We start from the raw sequence: 18,375 nt of genomic DNA on the forward strand, positions 1-18,375 counted from the left end.
GCTCACAATTTGTCTCTAAGTCTAGTTCCTCCTCTGGCCTCCACAGGCATTAGGCACACACAGAGAGTACAGCATATATTCTAATTCCAACCTCATAAAGTTAAAATAATTCATTTTTTAAAGAGTCAAGGGCCAGTGGGATAGCTAAGCATGTAAAGGTGCTTGTCACCAAAGCTGACAACCCGATTTCTGTTCCTGGAACCCACTCTTGTAAACTGTCCACTGATTTCCACATGAGCGCTCACACTCAAGCATGCACTAGCACACACTGAGGAAATTAACATAAAGGAAGAAAGACGGAAGTCAGGCCCTGCCTGCTGTGGCCTATGTGAGCTGATGGGGAAAGAACAGTCATTCTGGACACCAGCTCAGGTCACACTTGGGCTGCCCTACGCCATTGTGAGTTTGTTGAAGAGATCGCATGTCAGCACGGGGTCAACATGTACCAAAACTTGGGGCCATAGGTGAATGCCCCAGAAAAAAGCAACAGCAGGCATGGGCTGGGGGAAACAGCTGGTAGGGTATTACTGTCTCTCAGGTGTGGCCATGGATGACCTGTACCTCTGTGGACTGGTGGTGAGATCGAATTCCAGGCCAGCCACTGTGACTGGCCTCAAGCCCTCCCCCAGCCATATTTAATTGTGATTGGCAGAGGAGTTTATCTTTGCTGTTGAAATGAGTCCCTGTTAGAATGGCAGGTGGTACCTTTCAAAGGTGGCAGTGGGAGGAACTCTCATCCAAGTTCTACACTGTGCCCTGCCACCCTTCCATCAAACTGTGAGGGCTGAGAATGTAGCTCAGGTGGTAGAGTGTTTGCCTACCATGTACAAAGCCCTGGGTGGATCCCTAACAATATAAACCAGGCATGGAAGCCCATGCCTGTAATCCCAGAACTTGGGAGGTGGGAGTAGGAGGATCAAGAGTTCAAGGCCAGGGCTGGAGAGATGGCTCAGAGGTTTAGAGCACTGGCTGTTCTTCCAAAGGTCCTCAGTTCAATTGCCAGCAACCACATGGTGTGCCCTCTTCTGGAGTACAGGTGTACCTGCAGAGAGAACATTGTATACATAATAAATAAATCTTTAAAAAAAAAAAGAGTTCAAGGCCGGTCTTAGCTTCACAGTGAGTTGGGCAGGAACAGGATGAAGCTCGAAGCCTTTGTCATCTCTGTGGATGAACCACAGTCCACGAAGGAGCCCAGGCTAGGTCTGACCAGGTTGTCAACTATGGTGTGCTCTTTTCCCAGCACTGACCCTTCCAAGAGCAGCATCATGCCTTTTCGGGCTCTGAAGAGGCCACTGCAGTTCCTTGGGCTCTTTGAGACCTCCTTGTGTCGCCTCACGCACATTCCAGCCTACAAAGTAAGAGGCGGGGCTTGGGAAGAAGTGGCCAGGTACTGGAGCACCACTGAGTCTGGGGGCAGCCACCATTACCTGGCCTCTTCTGGGTTGTCCTGAACATGTTCTGTCACTAGGTAAGTGGTGACAAAAATGAAGAGCAGGTGCTGAACGCCATCGAGGCCTACACAGAACACCGGCCTGAGATCACTTCTAGGGCCATCAACCTGCTCTTTGACATTGCACGCATTGAACGCTGCAACCAGCTTCTGCGGGCCCTGAAGGTTAGCTCAGACCCCAAGACCCTCAGGGTCACAGATATCCCTGCCCCCTTCTCTCTCCTTCTGCACCCACTCTTGATTTCAGGGTAATAGGCAGCTTTGTCTTCTAAACTTTTACCCCTTTGGCAGTGCTTGGCTTCCCTGCCAACTTGTTGAGGCCCTGCCTTAGGTCCTGTTCTCCTCACTTCTACCCAGGAGAGTAGGACTAGGCTCAGCCTTTCCCAGAGGAGCCGTGGTGACTCATAGAACCCAAGCTGTCCTTGCCCGCCTCTGGCAGCATTTTCAGCCCCAGCCCCCACCCTATCTTCGCACAGCTGGTCATCACAGCCCTCAAGTGCCACAAGTATGACAAGAACATTCAAGTGACCGGCAGTGCTGCCCTCTTCTACCTGACCAATTCTGAGTACCGCTCAGAGCAGAGCGTGAAGCTACGCCGGCAGGTCATCCAGGTGGTGCTGAATGGCATGGAGTCCTATCAGGAGGTGACGGTGAGCCCCCTGCCTGCTGTGGCCTGCATGCCTTGGCCCAGTACCCCTTTCTGCTTCCCAGGGTTCCAGACATGCATGTCCCCCAGGCCTAAGTGGTTTTTGCCAATTCCCCTCACACAGCCACTGTCCCAGAAACCTTCCCCTGGCACACAGGGCCCAGAAGCTGCCCTCAACTGCAGCCCACTGCCCACAGCCATCCCACCTCTGCCCTCTGAGCTCTAGATGTACGTCTCCTCTGCCTCTCTGTTCCTCTTACTGTTAGGGGGAGGGTTCTGATACCTGTTTTTAATTATAAAATAGTAAAAGAACATTACAGATACAAAGACATGAAAACCACACATAGAGCCTTCCACTGACACCCCTTATTCTGAAATTTAGTCTGAGCATGAGAATTCAGTAAATGGGTCATTTGCATCATCCTGTTTGTTGTTTGTGTAATGTGGATGTTTGCTTCTGTGAGGTGTGAATGTGCAAACAATTTTTTTAATTAAAATTTTTTTTTAATTTCGGGAGTGACATACATGCTGTGACATGGGGCAGACAGCAGTTTTGGGGAGTCAGTTTCTCCTTTGACTTGCTGCCTTCTTTGTTTTGTTGTGTTTTCTTCTCTTTTGAGACAGGGTCTCACTCTGTAGTTCTCTCCTGGAACTCCCTACATAAACCAGGCTGGCCTCAAACTCACAGAGATCTGCCTGCCTCTACCTCCAGCACTGATTAAAGATGTGCACCACACTGGTCCTTTAATCCTAGTATTTAGGAGTGCTGAGATTAAAGGCATGGTGCACATCAGTGTGTTTGAGTGTGGCTTATGTGGAAATCAGGCATGCTGGCCCTTGCCTATGGTTCCAGCTTCAGGAGGCTGTGGTGAGACTGAGTCTGGACTTCAGAGGAAAACCCTATCTCAAGAAGAAAATCAAGAAAATGATGGAAGGAGAGATAGTTCAGTAACTAAGAACACCATCTTCTGTTGCAGAGGACCCAGATTCAAATCCCATATCTCACAATCATTTTACTCTAGTCCCAGGGGATACAGCCCCGTCTTCTGGCTTCCATGGACACTGCATGCATGTGGTACACAGACATGTATGCTAACAAAACACCCACATACATGAAATAAAAATCAAAAAAACAAAGGAGTTGTTGGGCAGTGGTAGTGCACGCCTGTAATCCCAGCACTCAGGAGGCAGAGGCAGAGGCAGGCGGATTAGGACAGCCAGGACTACACAAAGAAACCGGATCTCGAAAAAGCAAAAGAACAAAACAAACAAAAACAAAGGAGCTAGTACATTAGCTTTCTGCACAAGCAGTATTGTGTAAACATTAGAAGGGTTGCCATTAAACTTTAAAGCCTGGGGTGAGACAGAAGGACTCTCTTAAGTTCGAGGCCAGCCTCATTTACAGAGTGGGTACCAGGGTAGTGAGAGCTACACAGAGAAACCCTGTCTTGAAAACAAAGCAAAAAGCACTTGTTACCCTTACAGAGGACATAGGCTTAGTGCCAACACCCATCTGCTGGTTCACAATTGGATGTAACTCCAATTACAAGGGATCCAGCCCCTTCTGACCTCCTCCAGCACAAGACATGGTGTGTGTGTGTTTGTGTATGTGTGTGTATAGAGCATGGTATATATGCATGCAGGCAATTTAAACATAAAATATGTATTTAAGGGATCAGGAAGGGGCTGGATGTTGGTAGTGTTGTTTCTTAGCGGAGGTAGTGGTTACATAGTTTTTTGTTTTCGTTTTTGTTTTTTGAAACAAGGTTTCTCTGTGTAGTCCTGGCTGTCCTGGACTCCCTTTGAAGACCAGAGGGCTGGCCTGGAACTCACAGAGATCCACCTGCCTCTGCATGGGGAGGCATGTGCCAAGGCACCCAGCACGAGTTTTTTAAAAAAATGATTATATACCTTACAAAAATTTCATGTTTTTAAAAACGTTTTTTGAAGTAACCTTGGTAGAAATGTGAAGCAAAACAACAAGCCTTAGTTGAGCATGGTGGTACATCTTTGTAGCTCCAGGTCTTAGGGCTTGAGTCGGAAAGGTGGGACTTGAAAGCTTGCTGGCAGCATGTTGAACTTGAAGTAAGTCTGGACTATGTGAGACCCTCACCTCCATCTCAAAAACCTCCAAGCCCAAACAGACCAAAAAGCCTGGGAGCCGCGTTTTCCAGAGAGCTTCCCCAGCACTGGGTGGCCTCCGGCCAGGAGCCAGTCCCAGATCTGTCCCTGAATGGGCTCTGCGTGTTCCCCTACCTGGCCCAGGTGCAGCGGAACTGCTGTCTGACCCTCTGCAACTTCAGCATCCCCGAGGAACTGGAGTTCCAGTACCGCCGGGTGAATGAGCTCCTGCTCGGCATCCTCAGCCCCACCCGGCAGGACGAGTCCATCCAGCGGATTGCCGTGCACTTGTGCAATGCCCTAGTCTGCCAGGTGGACAATGACCACAAGGAGGCTGTGGGCAAGATGGGCTTCGTCGTGGTATGTGTGCTTGCCCGCCCTTGCCATCCTGTCCTCTGTGAGTGAGGCTTCAGGAGGACCTGGGCTGTGGGGTAGGGGCGGGTAAGAGAAGGCTTCAGGGACCGGTGGAGGAGGGGATGGCTAAGGATTGGATGCAGAGCCTGGCATGTGCTAGGCAAGTGCCCCAGCACTGAGCTTCACACTAATACTTTTAAGACTTTCTTTCCTTTCTTATTTTGAATTATGTGTCAGTGAGTGCTAGTGGAGGCCACAGTTGTTTGAGCCACCTGGAGCTGGAGTTACAGGTGGCATGACCCTTCTCACATGGGTGCCGAGAGTTGAACTTGGATCCTCTGAAGGAGTAGTTCATACTTCTAACCACGGAACCATCTCTACAGTCCCCCAGAAGAGTTGTTGGTTGTTTGTTTGAGACAAGGTCTTTCTGTGTAGCCATGGCTGGCTTGCTGTGTAGACCAGGCTGGCTTCAAACTCAGAAAGATCACCTACCTCTACCTCCTCCTGAGTGCTGCTATTAAAGGTGTGCTTCACCATGCCCACCTCAGAAGAATTTCTTTTGTTTTTTGTTTTTCCAGACAGAGTTTCTCTGTGTAGCCCTGGCTGTCCTGGAACTTGCTCTGTAGACCAGGCTGGCCTTGAACTCAGAGATCCACCTGTCCCTGCTTCCTGAGTGTTGGGATTAAAGGTTGTACCAACATGCCTGGCTTTCAGAAGAATTTCTTAATGTTGCTATTGCTTATGACTGTGTGGCCTTCTCTGTCTTTTAACTACTTCACTCAGCTCCATGCAGTAAACCCTGTGACAAAAGACCCAGGGCTGGTCCTCCGTCACTATGCCTTTCTGGCCTGGTATGAATAAATTCCTGGTGTAGCACATGGGACAGGAGAAATATGGAAGGAAAGGAAGGTTTGGGAATTCGATGCATCCGTTGCCACCCTCACTTTATCCCTGGGGAAGTACAGCCCATAGCATGGGAGCAAGGGTGTGTTCGTGATTGCCTTCAGACAGCCTCCCAAAGCCCTGTAGAGTTGCCCTGTCCAGGCTGCATCACCCGGACAGTCAGTGGCTCCCTCCTGGCTGGGCTGCTGGGCTCAGGCTTCAGGCAGCCTCTCTCCTCTGCCCACAGACCATGTTGAAGCTGATCCAGAAGAAGCTGCTGGACAAGACGGTAAGCAGAGCATCCCTCACTCTGCCCTCGCCCCAGAGCCCCAGGGCCAGGGCTGACATGTGTCTGCAGGAGGACATAGCTGAGCCATCCTTCCCCACAGTGTGACCAGGTCATGGAGTTCTCCTGGAGTGCCCTGTGGAACATCACAGACGAGACACCGGACAACTGCGAGATGTTCCTCAACTTCAATGGCATGAAGCTCTTTCTCGACTGCCTGAAGGTAGGCACTGCCAGGGCTGCCACCTACTACCCCATAGACCCATCCCACACAAGCTTCCCAATGCACACAGGACATGAGCAATTCAGGGCCACCCACACACACAGTGTTTGCTGCTGAGAGAAGTGTCAGGGACCTCCTATTGGCCATGCCACCCAGCTGGGCCTCCTGAGATCCCTTCTGCCAGGGAACCCCCAGCCTGTGTTCACAGCAGTCTGTTCTGATTGCCCGTAGACCATTCCCTGCCAGCTAGATACAGTTCTGTCCTGAAAGTAGGTCTCAGGTTTTTGCTGTAGCTTCTGAAGGGCTTCCCAAAAAGACTCTGAGCTGTGGCATATGAAGCCAGGTTTGTCCCTGAGGTTGGCTTTCTTCTCAGCCTCTTGTCATGGGAACACTGGAAAGTTGGGGTCAGCCTGCTGTACCTCTCCTTTATCTAGAAGGGCCATCCAGTCAAGGGCCCCCAAACCTGCAGGTTAACAATATCAGACATTAAGTGACAGAGTACAAAGGCCTTGCTGGCTCTTGTTCCCCAGGAGTTCCCAGAGAAGCAGGAGCTGCACCGGAACATGCTCGGGCTCTTGGGGAATGTGGCAGAGGTGAAGGAGCTACGGCCTCAGCTGATGACCTCCCAGTTCATCAGCGTCTTCAGGTTGGTCCTTCCTGGGCTGCCAGAACCCTCAGAACAGTTGTGTGTACTCTGTGGACACATTGTGCTCAGTCTAGGTTTCTGTTATTGATACTGCTTTCTAACTATGACGTGTTTTTTGCTTTCAATTGATTTGGTTTTTAATTATGTGTATATGAGGGGTGGGTATGTGCCCATGAGTGCAGTTGCCCATAAAGACCAGAGGCTTTGGGTCTTCTTGGAGCTGGAGGGTGCAAGCAGTTGCAAGCCACTATGGCTGCTGGGAAATGAAGTCCAGTCTCTGAAAGAGCAGTGTGTGCTGTTAACTACTGATCCCCTTCTCAACCTGCCACAGGAGGTATTAGTGTCACATCCTTTTTTGAAGGACTCTGAATAACAAGTGGCTAGATGTGATGACAGGAGCTTGTAATCCTAGCATTTGGGAGATGGGGCAGGATTCTTGACTACATAGCAAGTTCCAGGCCTGCCTGAACTACGTGAGCTCCTGACTCAGAAGCAACAAACAAACAAAAAGACCCATGTAGCTTACAGCTGAGACCAGTGGTACAGACCTGTAATCCTGGCGCTCACGAGGTTGAAGCAGGTGGAGTGCAGTGATGGAGCCTCTGGCATCAGGTGGCTAGTTGGCTCCACAAGTGCATTTCTTTCTCCCTCCTGGCAGCAACCTGCTGGAAAGCAAGGCCGACGGCATTGAGGTTTCTTACAATGCCTGTGGTGTCCTCTCCCACATCATGTTCGATGGCCCTGAGGCCTGGGGTGTCTGTGAACCCCAGCGGGCAGAGGTGGAGGAGCGTATGTGGGCGGCCATCCAGAGCTGGGATATCAACTCCCGAAGGAATATCAACTACAGGTCAGAGATGGGAAGGTACACAGCATGGAGAGTCAGAAGCTGCTTGTTCCAACATGGTGTGGCCAGAGCTTTCCACCCTGGTCCTGGTCTCCAAAGGCGTTTGCTCTCACTCACTGTAAGATCCAGTGTGTGATGGGCACATTTCCCATTTATTAACACCTGTGTGTATCCAAGGCCTGTATTCTATGCATGCTTGGTAGAGAACTAAAAACATAGCAAACACAAGTCACCTGTAATCCCGCCCCCGTCAGGCTGGCCTCAGTCCTTACTGTACTGTGAGTGCATGGTCGCCACCACGTCAGCCCCTATCTTCCTGCCACGCTGAGTGCAGCTGGCCATTTAAGTTAGACACTCACTGGAAAGGATGGGCCAGGTGTGCAGCTTTGCCCAGGCCCCAGGTCCCTGGGGGACAGGAGCTGAAGCTCAGGGGCCCTCTGAAGGTTTGCTGATCAGGTTTTTGCGGGGCTAGAACTCTAACCTGGCCTAGAGTCACTGTAGGTTAATCCCAGGGCTTCTCCCTTTCTCACCACAGTTGGCTTTCTTGTTTGCTGAGACCCCCAGTTTTCTGCCCTCCTCCCTTTACTCTGAGTTTGATCTTCTCCAGAGCGAGCTCCTGGGTAGTCTGCAGCAGGACCCCTGGCATCCTACAGGCTCGCCCATGCTGCACTTAGGACCCTGCAAAGGCGAGAGCTCAAAGGAGAAGAGTCAGACCCTCTCCTGTCTCGGAGGTAACAGTGGTCTCTCTCCTTACAGGTCCTTTGAGCCGATTCTGCGCCTCCTTCCTCAGGGGATCTCTCCAGTCAGCCAGCACTGGGCCACCTGGGCCCTGTACAACCTCGTGTCTGTGTACCGTGAGTTCCTCCCGTCCCTTGGTACAGACACTCACTCAGCTGAACACAGCATGTGCACAGGAAGCTGGCACATGAGGGGGCACAGAGTTACTGCTGGCCTTGTCCCTCAGGACTAAGCCCTCTGCACTGTGGCATTGGTGGGATGCCAGTGTGATGGCTAGCCCACTGAACCATCAGGTGCGACCCCACTCATACCCTGCGTCTTTCCTCACACTTCCTACCCTGTTTGTGAGTGAACTTCCAAGTCTTTTTGCCACTTGCAGGGCAGAAGGACACCTGTGTTTCCAGCCTGGGTGGTCACCACAGTCACCTTGGCGGTGTCTTACTGACAATATCATAAATGCAAGCTGCTGCCTGGGGCCTCTAGTTCCAGAACTCCCTGAGGACCTGTGTTCTGATACAAGCCTCTCAGAGGGTGTCATGCTTTGGGTCTATGCTTGGGATGATAGTTTCCACAGGACAAACTCTGGAGAAATTGTAACCACAATTTCTGGGGAAGCTTTGGACAACCATAGGGAAGCATCTTTCCCAAAAACTTGCCCCTTTTCCCCTCCCGGTGGACCCAGGAGGCTGGGCAGACTTGGCTGGTCCCTGCTCCCTCCCAGCAGCATCCTTCCCCCACTATAGAGAAGTTCTGGAAGCAGGGTGGGTGTCGGGGCACAGGCTGGTAGAGGCCACCCACCCTCAGCTCCCTGCTCCTACCTTGTAGCTGACAAGTACTGCCCCCTGCTGATTAAAGAAGGCGGGATGCCCCTGCTGAGGGACCTAATCAAGATGGCCACTGCCCGGCAGGAAACCAAGGAGATGGCCCGGTAAGAGAAAACTATGCATTCCTGACTGGGTACCTTGTTGTGGAGGGCAAGGAGCACAGAGCGAATGGCTGAAGCCCTGAGGAGTTCCTCAGGGCTGAGTGTGGGACAGACAGTGTATGGGTGTCCGGCAGGGGCTTCCACCACTCACCCGTGGATGACAGAGACGGGTTCAGCTGTCAGTGGAGCTTGTGTGCTCTCAGCTGCTCAGTCAGCTTCCTCTGATTCCCACTGAGAAAGAACCCTCCTCATCCATCACTACGCACTAGGAAGAGCTCTGCATTATTTTTCATCATTGTTATTCCAATGAAAAAGGACCGGTGTGGTGAGGTGTATTCTCGAGACCACATGTATACAGTGCTAGTTTATCTGAATGCAAGTGTGAAGGTGAAGGTCACCAGGAAACACGTGCCCTTTGATTGGCTACAATGAAGCTCAGTGGTCCAACCCTTACCTAGTATGTGCAAGGCCTCATCCATAGCACGTGTGCGCATGCACACACACACACACAAACACAATATCAGTGTGAAGGATGGGGCATGCCAGAGTCCTCAGCAGCCTTCTGTGTCTCGGTGCGATTGATTGTCGAGTGTTAAGCATCAGCTCTGATTGTCTCTCCGAGGCATACACAAAAATGCACACCTCCCATGTTAGAAGTAGTTGGACTGGCCTTCCTCTCTCCTCCTGAATCTACTCTCTTGGGAGGATAGTCCTTTGTGATAATTACCAGCACAGTATAGCCTGAGGCTCAGACAACTCCCTACCCTCAGCTCCTGAAAATGCCCTTCTGGGCTGGAGGCATCAGCTGGCTCTGCCATTCGTTATTTTTGGTAAAGGCACTGTTTCAGTATTAGCTGACAAACTGGTCCTTGAAGTTAGTCTCCCTCGGAGTCACCTGGAAAGCATTAGAACTGAACAGGTCTCACAGTGTGTGACAGTTTCCTCAGGGAGCAGGCGGGGCTGAGACACTGAGGCCTGGAGCCAGCATAGCTGCCCGTGCAGCCCTCCAGCCTGTCTGGGGCTCCTTTGTGGACCTCTGCCAAGAGAATGGCCTGCTGTACAGGGTTTGGGAGGTAAGGCTGGCTGCTTGTAGGACTTCCTCCCTTCCCAGGTTGAGGGCAGTGACAGTGGTCATGGCCACAGGCATTATTTCCCAGGTGCTCTGCCAGCCACTGACACACCATTCAAGTCTGTCAGGGTCATTCTTAAGGCTTAGTAAGCAGCTGTGGGCCCAGGAGGACCTGCTCTCCTTAGCCACCCTCCCATGCTCTTTCCCGTCTCGTCCAGCAAGGTGATTGAGCACTGCAGTAACTTTAGAGAGGAGAACATGGACACGTCCAGATAGAGGCCACACAGTTCGGACCACGGGCCGGAAGGAAGCACTGGAGGTCCAGTGGGCAGGTCCCTTCCAGAGCCTCCCACAGGATGAAGAGGCAGTGAGGACTTTTGCACAGCTGATGCTTTTCCTAAATGTTAGTGAGATATATATATATATATTATATATATATATTATTATTTTTTATTTTATTTTATTTTATTTTATTTTTTTTTTTTTTTTGGTTAGGAAGTGTGAAGTTTTGTGTGTATGACTTCTCCTGAGTCTTTGCAGCTCCTTGCCACTCTCAGTCCGCCTCCAAGCTTTTATTGCTGCCATGTTCACTCCTGCCCCAGCCAGGCTTGCCTCTAATGCTGTGAGTGTCCAATCCCTTCCCAGTGATTTGAGACTCTGGCCTGGCTTCTGTCTATTATGGGAGGAGCTGGCCCTTACCAGGCTGTTCAACATCCCTGATCCCTGCCTGAGGGTGAGGACGATAAGGTTTGAGATTACGACTAGCCTACTGGGTCTCCCAGAAGCCTTGGTGCTCCAGGCTGTGAGCCCTCTGGGGCCAGAGAGTAAGCTGTTTCCAGGCCTCAGGCCAAGCAGATCCTGTCCAGAGGACCCTGGAGAAGGAGGGTTTAGTTGGCCCACTGCTCTCTGGCCAGGCCTACCTGTGGCCATGCTGCTATGGAGGCTGCCTCAAGTCTCCCTCAGGCCTCAGGCTTTTGAAGGCTCCAGCCCAGAGATGGTCAGAACTCAGGGGCAATTTCATTCATTGCCCCTTCTGCCAAACATGCCATAAACCGCCCCAGCTCTGGCAGCTGGCACCTTCCAGGACCAGGGTCTTGCTCCTTGTTCTGTAGCTCTCATCTGCTCACAGCCCCCAGTGCCCAGTCTCTCCCACCAGCAGCTGAGTTGAGCCCACCCGCTGCCCAGAAGATACTGCAGCTCCCTCCCAGGGCAGGAGCTCCCACTCCAGCCTCAGAGGGGCAGCGGGAAGCCACCTCCAGACCAGCACTTGGACAGCCCTCTGTCCCTCCAGCCCAGTCCCTGAGAAGCTGCTGTCCTGAGTGACAGGCAACTCTCTAGGCATCTCGTGCACCTTCTCACTATCCCAGCATTGCTTCTCCTTAACACAGAGCTACTTAGGAGACCTGTGCACACAAGAAGGCTTGGGGAGCAAAGCTGACCCTGGAGGCAGCCTTTGGTGTGGTTTTTCTGTCCTCTTTTTTCCCCTGGGCCTGTCCTTTGATTTTCCAGGCATGTCTGCCTACAGGTTTGCCCTTGAACCTAGGGAGAGGAGACCGACCTTTCCAGAGGAAACTCCCTGGTCAGTGGGTAGAGGGCGTAGCCATGTGCTTCTCCCTTGCAGCACTTGGGCAACCTCAGCCCCTCCTTTTCATCACAGGCCCTTCTGGCAGCAGCCAGACCTGAGCAGAGTTCACATCCCATCGCTTTACTGCCTGGGGTCTGGGGAAATGTCTGTACTTTGGGATGTCACAGAAATACATTTTTGTGCAACGTGCAGAAGAGTGCTGTCTTGTTTTTGCAGAGATTAGTGGATACTGGTCTGGAGTGCAGGGGTTCAGGAAAGGGGCTAACGATCTCCTAGGAGAATCCTGGAGTGTGGGTGGTAGGTTTATGTGCCTACAGGCTGGGGACAGGTGGCAGGCTGAGGTGAGCTGGGTGTCTGTGACATCCTCTCCACATCCCTGTACCTAGACACTGAAGTCATGACTGCCCACCAGACCGTCAGAGCCCCTGCTGGGATGGCACAGCCTGTTGGGAGAGACACATGGTATACATAAACTCACCACTCTGCAGCAAAGATAGGAAAGGGGCCTCCTGTCCCTGCTGGGAATGGACATGGCTCACAAAGTCTGATAGCTGCTAGGCAGTATCATCTAACTGCCTATAGGCAGAAGAGGGAAGAGTTAGCAAGGGGTCACACACAAGGCTGAGCTGAACCTGGTGGAAAGGTGGAACTTGCCAGGGAGAGCATCTCTGACAAAGGGCCTTGCCATGGCGGACAGGGAGACAGTCCCATGGAGATGAACCACTGAAAGGAACATAAAGGTGTGTGGAGGGCAGAGCTAAGCAGCTGGCAACAAACCTGAAGTGACCCAAATCTGGCTTTGCCAGGACAGCCCTGCTTGACCTCTGGGTCCTGGTGTGACTCTGAGCAGTCCTTGCTCTCACAGGCTTCTGAGTCAAGTGCTCTCCAGACCACGGAGAGCTTTCGGGCAGGAGTGCCAGGACCAGATTGAACAGTTCTGGGAGCTGGCATGCTGGCTGTGCACTTCTTAGTGGGACAGAGGTTTCTCTTCCCCCTCAGCAGAGCCCACACCAGTCTCTTCCATAGATGAATGCCCTTTATCACAGGGCCTAGCCAGAAGGGCATTACAGATGTTGGTTTGCCCTTGAACTCTGAGGGGGTCAGCCAAGTGGGTCAGCCACGTCCGGGAGGGAGCAGTAGCTGTCATGGCCTGTTGAAGCCTCCATCTGTGTGCACATCTGTGTTGGGTTTTCCCTTGTGCACTAAGCCTTCTCATGCTCCTTGGAGCAATCCACAGGTGGGTGCATGGACTCGAGAGGTAAGCTGACTTCTCACATCACGCTCCCACAGCAAAGGAGAGAGCACAGGCCTCCCAGGCACACTGTGTGTTTCTAGCCAGGTGCCTGCTCTTCCCTATTTCACAACATCACTTCCTGCTCACTCCATCACAGTACCTGGCTAGTTCTTGGTGCTGAGGCTATGGTCGCTGCCGATCCATAGGACGATGAACAGCACATCAGCCGTGCAGAGGGTCAGAACACAGCCATCCAGGGCCCTTTTCAGATTTATTCTAGTTACTCTGTGTGAGTGTGCAGTGCCCATGGTGGCCAGAAGAGGGCAGCAACCCACAGGTATGTGGCATGGGTAATGAGAACCAGTTTTCTCTGGAAGAGCAGTGGGCATTAGCCGGCTGACCTCGGAGCCATGCCTCTTGCCCACCCATCCAGGACTCTTACTGAAAACTTACCTGTGGCTTAGCAGGTAAGGGAGCTTGCCACTAAGGCCAACTACCTGAGTTCCATTTTCAGGACCCACATGGAGAAGAGACCAGCCTCTTGCAACCCCACCGAAAAACACAAATAGATACAGGAATTTTTGTTGTTGTTTTATTGAGACACGATTTCTTTGTGTAGCCATCCTGAAACTTGCTTTGTAGCCCAGGTTGGCCTCAAACTCACAGAAATCTACCTGTCTCTGTCTTCTGGGCCTGGGGATTAAAGGCGTGTACCACCACCACCTGGTTGACTTTAAAATTTAAAAAACAAAACAAGCAGCCAGCCTTGGTGGCACACATCTTTAATCCCAGCACTCAAGAGGTGGAGGCAGCCGGATTTCTGAGTTTGAGGCCAGCCTGGTCTACCAAGTGAGTTCAGCACAGCCAGGGCTCTATTACACAGAGAAACCCCATCTCGAAAGACAAAAAGAAGAGAGAGAAAAAACCCTTGTCTTACAACAACTAAAAACAAAAACACTACTGGATGAGGAGACGTCTTGGTAGGTAAGAGCACTTGTTGCTTTTTTTTCCCTTGGTTTTTTGAGATGGGGTGCCTCTGTTGTCCTGGCTGGCCTTGAACTGAGAGAGCCACCTGCCTCATCCTACCCACCAAAAAAACAAGGCTCTCTATGTAGCTCTGGCTGACCTGAAGCTAAATATGTTAGACTAGGCCTGCCTTTGCGTGTCGGGGTTACAGGCACGCACCATGTCTGGTTGTGCTTTCAGCTCTTCCGAGGGACCACAGCTTTGTTTCCAGCACTCAGCGCGGTGCTTGTAACCATCTGTAAATACAGTTAAGAGGATCTGATGCCCTCGTGTGGCCTTTACAGACACCAGGCATGAGCATGGTGCACAGACATACAGTCAGGCAGAACACTCACACATCCAAAATAATCAGCCTCCAGAACCCACGTGGCAGGAGAGGACAACAGCTAGGCTTATCCTCTCATTTCCATGGCATCTGCATGTGCGCTCACACACTAACACACAAAAGGGGTTTTGTGTGTGTGTTGTTGTCTTTAGTTTTTTCCCCTGAGACAGCCTCACTATGCAGCTCTCGCTGGCATGGAACTCCAGCTGTTGGCCTTCTCCATCTCTGTGTCCCAAACCATGGAATTAAAGGTGTGTACCTCTGTTCCAGTGCAGGGATTAAAAATGTGGGCAGCCCAGCCCCTTTTTTTGAGGCAAGTTTTCATGTCACACAGTTGGCTTTGAGTCCCTTCTCCCATGTGCACTGGAGATGGCCTTGAGTTTTCTACCTCCTGCCTGTTGAGATTACAGGCGTACACCACCATACTCTATGCCATGCTGAGGACCGAACCCAGAGCTTAGTTCTTGCCACACAAGAACTCTACCAATGGTAGAGTTTAGTAACCTGTTTGGTAATCTCATGGAGTGCTGTGACTGGCCCTTTATACCCCCCCCCCACACACACACATAAGGCAGAGGGACAATCATTCTTTCCAGAGCCATGCTGGCCTTGGGAAGTCAGTTCCCCTACAGAAAAAGGGATGTCTTCTTGACCAAAACAATTCTCCAAGAGCATGAATACTGGGGTTGGGGCTGGGGTAAGTGGAAGTCAGCTGAATGGACAAGGTCCTAGGAACACAAGAGAACGTCTGTCTGGGCCGAGGTGGGAGCAGGGTACTATCACCAATCCCATTGAAAGTAGCTCAGAGAAATTCAGTAACTTGCCTCAAAAGGCAAGGGACGTAAGAGTTCTCTGACTCCACGCCTGGCACTGCCATGCGTGTTCAGAATCAGCCCCAAAACCCTCCCCTTTCCCATCATCCGTTTGCAATATCCGAAAACGAATAGGAGGCAAGTGTGTCATCAAGGCGCTCGTGCAAACCCTGCCCATCACCCCTTGAGAGCACCGCGTGGCCTCCTGGCGCCAAAGGCCGGCACGCATGCGCAAGCCGGGGTGGGGCGCTTCTCAGGCTTCCGCCTCCCTGGCTTTGCAAAGTTACCTGGCCCTCGGCGGGACGGAGTTGGGGAGTTACGGGCTGTGCGCGCGGGGCCCGCCCCTCTCCTCCTCCGGCACCTGTTGGACTGAGGGGCCGCGGCTGCCAGCCAATAGACAGTCTCCCTAAGCCTCTCTGGCCCCGCCCCCAATGCCGAACCACCAATCCCGCGTTGCCGCTGCCCCTCTGCCCCACGGCCCCGCCTTCTGCGTGCTTCTTCCGGGTGGGCTGAGGCGGGGTCCAAGGCCATGGCGTTCTGGGCGCTGCTCAGCCCAGGGGTGCTGGTGCGGACAGGGCACACCGTGCTGACCTGGGGAATAACTCTGGTGCTCTTCCTGCACGATACCGGTGAGCCAGATACCGCGCGACCCCAAGCACCCAATCTCGCCTCCTGCGTGGGTCTCACCGGGTCCCCCTAATCCTCAGACACATGGAGATTCACCCCATCTCTGCCAGTTCCTCAAGCGTCCTTCTCATGTGTTGGTCCAGAGGCCGCCGCTCTCTGCCCGATACCCAAGTTGGCCCCTAGTTAATCCCGGGATTTTCCTGTCAGCCGACATGTCCATCCAGGGACCGCCAGCGCCCATCAAATCCGAGGACCGATTAGAGGCCCTGGGCGCCACCCATCCTTCCCAGATATTGCTTCCTATCCTCTCCCTGAGTAAGATCAAGAAATCGACTAGACTCAAGGACTGGCTTTCTGCTCAACTCCCCAAACCCTATGACATGACTAACTGCCCAAAAGAACACCACTATAGCCAGGAGCAAGCCTCCCATTTTCTCCTGGTGGCATTCACTCAGCCATCTCCTTTCCCCATTATTTCCTCCAGCAGCCCCTACCCGGGGTTGCCCTGCGTGAAGCAACAGCCCCCACCGAGGCCTCTGCCTCAGCCTCAGCCTCCTCCACTGCTTTTGCCCTTTAACCTCAGGCTTTCGCAACAGGAATCAGCTACCTTCAAATCTTCCTCTGCTCTCAACCACCAGTACTAGGGTAGTCTACACTCAGCTGTCTGGTGTCAACATGACCCTTCACATCTCAGCCCTCCTACCTCTCCAGAATCCTCATTCACCACCATGGGCTTAAACAGGCTGGGACCTTCCTAGCCTGGGCTTCCTCTTTGGGAGAACCCCTTTTCCCCTTCCACATCCTCCTCCACTCCTTGCTCTTCCCTTCCTTCCCCTCCTGCTGGGGCCCTTACTGTCCTCTGGCCTCTCCAGAGCTCCGCCAATGGGAAGAGCAAGGGGAGCTGTTCCTGCCTCTCACCTTCCTGTTCCTGGTACTGAACTCCCTGCTGCTCTATCTGGCTGTGTCACTCATGGACCCCGGCTACGTGACTACCCAGCCCAAGCCTCAGGTAACCAGGGACCATGAGGTCCAGACCCTTCCTCTGGCCAGCAGGGAGACGAGGCCCCAGAAAGGTGTCCTGTGAGGCCCTGAGCCTGCGTACATTGTCGGGGTGTCTTGGGAAGCCTCTTGCTCACCCTATGTTTTTGCTCCTACAAGGATGAAATCACCAAGGCCCAAGTGAGGAGACGTTCCTTGCAAAGGCCACCAAGTGTCCAGTACTCTGCTCTGTGCAGACCTCCCTTTTACATGAGACGGGCCCTAAGTCCTGCCCAACCAGAACCAAGTGATGCCTAGAAGAGATGCCCCAAGCGTCATCAGCCTCCCAAGGAAGGCACACCTCCCTCGAGTCTTATGCCCTTTATCTCATTTTCAGGAGGAGCCCAAGGAGGAACAGACAGCCATGGTTCCTCAGGCCATCCCACTTCGGCGCTGCAGATACTGTTTGGTGCTGGTGGGTGATGCACACCACACGTACTCATGTGGGGGAGGGGGTCCTTGCATTAACAAAGGGGTGAGGCAGCGGCCAGGCGTGGTGGTACGCACCTTTAATCCCGGCACTTAGGAGGCAGACAGGGGTGGATCTGAGGCCAACCTGGTCTAATAGCGGCGGTTCCATGACAGCCAGGGCTACACAGAGAAAGCCTCTAAAAAAAACATTAAAAAAAAAAAAAAAAAGGCACCTTGGCTTTGCTTCCTCCAGAAAGGCCTGCCAAATCCAGGCCCTGACTATGGCCATTAGCCCTCTCCCCAATGATGACCCACCAGAGGAGCCAGCACTGATCCTGAGCTCTGCTCTGTGCCCACAGCAGCCCCTTCGAGCCCGACACTGCCGTGACTGCCGCCGCTGTGTCCGCCGCTATGACCACCACTGCCCCTGGATGGAGAATTGTGTGGGTGAACGAAACCACCCGCTCTTTGTGGCCTTCCTGGCACTGCAGCTGGTGGTTCTCCTGTGGGGCCTGTGCCTGGCCTGGTAGGTACCTCAGGTACTGTAGACAGCATGCACGTGGGTGCTCACAGAGCGAGGACACCCTGGTGCCCCTACCTTCCTCAGCTCTGGGTTTCCATCTCTGTCCTCCAGGTCTGGCCTCCATTTTTTCCAGCCCTGGGGCCTGTGGCTGCGGTCTATGGGGCTGCTGTTCGCCACCTTCCTGCTGCTTTCCTTCTTCTCCTTGGTAGTTGGCCTGCTCCTGGCCTCGCACCTCTACCTGGTGGCCAGCAATGCCACTACCTGGGAGTTCATATCCTCACACCGAATCGCATACCTCCGCCAGCGCGCCAGCAACCCCTTCGACAGAGGTCTGACTCGAAACCTGGCCCACTTTTTCTGTGGTTGGCCCTCTGGGTCCTGGGAGACCCTCTGGGCTGAGGAAGAAGAGGAAGGCAGCAGCCAGACTATCTAGGGTTGCTGGAGAGAAGGCTGCCATTGTGCCTGAAAACCAGAGGCTGTGCTAGCTAGGGATCAACCCAACCAGCCTGAGCTCTTTACTCCTTCCCGGGGCTCCCAACTCTCACCAGACAGCAGACAGAGCCCCCCCCACACACACACATCCAAGGAAGACACAGCAGAAAAGGAC

The 18,375-nt window shown here is 52.8% G+C and overlaps 2 protein-coding genes across 10 annotated transcripts in view; both read left to right on the top strand.

Annotated features, from left to right (window-relative positions):
- The window catches only part of Zer1 (zyg-11 related cell cycle regulator), a 44,147-nt gene extending 32,181 nt beyond the window's left edge, over positions 1-11,966 (top strand). For 4 of the 8 annotated variants that reach the window (XM_055599770.1, XM_055599769.1, XM_055599768.1 and 1 more), the window contains 11 exons: positions 1,244-1,358; positions 1,472-1,618; positions 1,930-2,103; positions 4,365-4,580; positions 5,704-5,745; positions 5,846-5,965; positions 6,496-6,611; positions 7,270-7,473; positions 8,212-8,309; positions 9,019-9,121; positions 10,406-10,631. In XM_055599770.1, the coding sequence (XP_055455745.1) occupies positions 1,244-1,358; positions 1,472-1,618; positions 1,930-2,103; positions 4,365-4,580; positions 5,704-5,745; positions 5,846-5,965; positions 6,496-6,611; positions 7,270-7,473; positions 8,212-8,309; positions 9,019-9,121; positions 10,406-10,463 (1,393 nt within the window). In that variant the 3' untranslated portion in view covers positions 10,464-10,631. Of the gene's footprint in view, positions 1-1,243; positions 1,359-1,471; positions 1,619-1,929; positions 2,104-4,364; positions 4,581-5,703; positions 5,746-5,845; positions 5,966-6,495; positions 6,612-7,269; positions 7,474-8,211; positions 8,310-9,018; positions 9,122-10,405; positions 10,633-10,682 lie in introns of those variants that run through there. The other 4 variants (XR_008719312.1, XM_055599772.1, XM_055599774.1 and 1 more) reach the window with 4 other exon arrangements.
- A 3,666-nt stretch (positions 11,967-15,632) lies between these two features.
- Positions 15,633-18,371, top strand: Zdhhc12 (zinc finger DHHC-type palmitoyltransferase 12). 2 transcript variants are annotated; one of them, XM_055600764.1, is made up of 6 exons: positions 15,633-15,798; positions 16,669-16,805; positions 17,172-17,249; positions 17,605-17,771; positions 17,821-17,844; positions 17,876-18,371. In XM_055600764.1, exons 1-6 carry the CDS (start codon positions 15,699-15,701, stop codon positions 18,165-18,167), a joined length of 798 nt encoding a protein of 265 aa, XP_055456739.1. In that variant the 5' UTR covers positions 15,633-15,698; the 3' UTR covers positions 18,168-18,371. The 2 variants fall into 2 exon arrangements, with proteins under 2 accessions (XP_055456739.1, XP_055456738.1); XM_055600763.1 differs by lacking the exon at positions 17,821-17,844 and having other exon boundaries at positions 17,880-18,371.
- Positions 18,372-18,375: the final 4 nt, after the last annotated feature.

Source organism: Psammomys obesus, unplaced genomic scaffold, assembly GCF_907164565.1.
Source record: "Psammomys obesus unplaced genomic scaffold, mPsaObe1.curated_primary_1811, whole genome shotgun sequence".
NCBI lineage: Eukaryota > Metazoa > Chordata > Mammalia > Rodentia > Muridae > Psammomys > Psammomys obesus.

Bases quoted from the DNA above. Each gene is read 5' to 3' on its own strand.
- Zdhhc12 (XM_055600763.1), top strand. From the start codon at position 15,699: ATGGCGTTCTGGGCGCTGCTCAGCCCAGGGGTGCTGGTGCGGACAGGG. The intron at 17,250-17,604 runs GTGGGTGATGCA...CTGTGCCCACAG, and splicing joins GCAGATACTGTTTGGTGCTG to CAGCCCCTTCGAGCCCGACA. The intron at 17,772-17,879 runs GTAGGTACCTCA...TCTGTCCTCCAG, and splicing joins TGGGGCCTGTGCCTGGCCTG to GTCTGGCCTCCATTTTTTCC.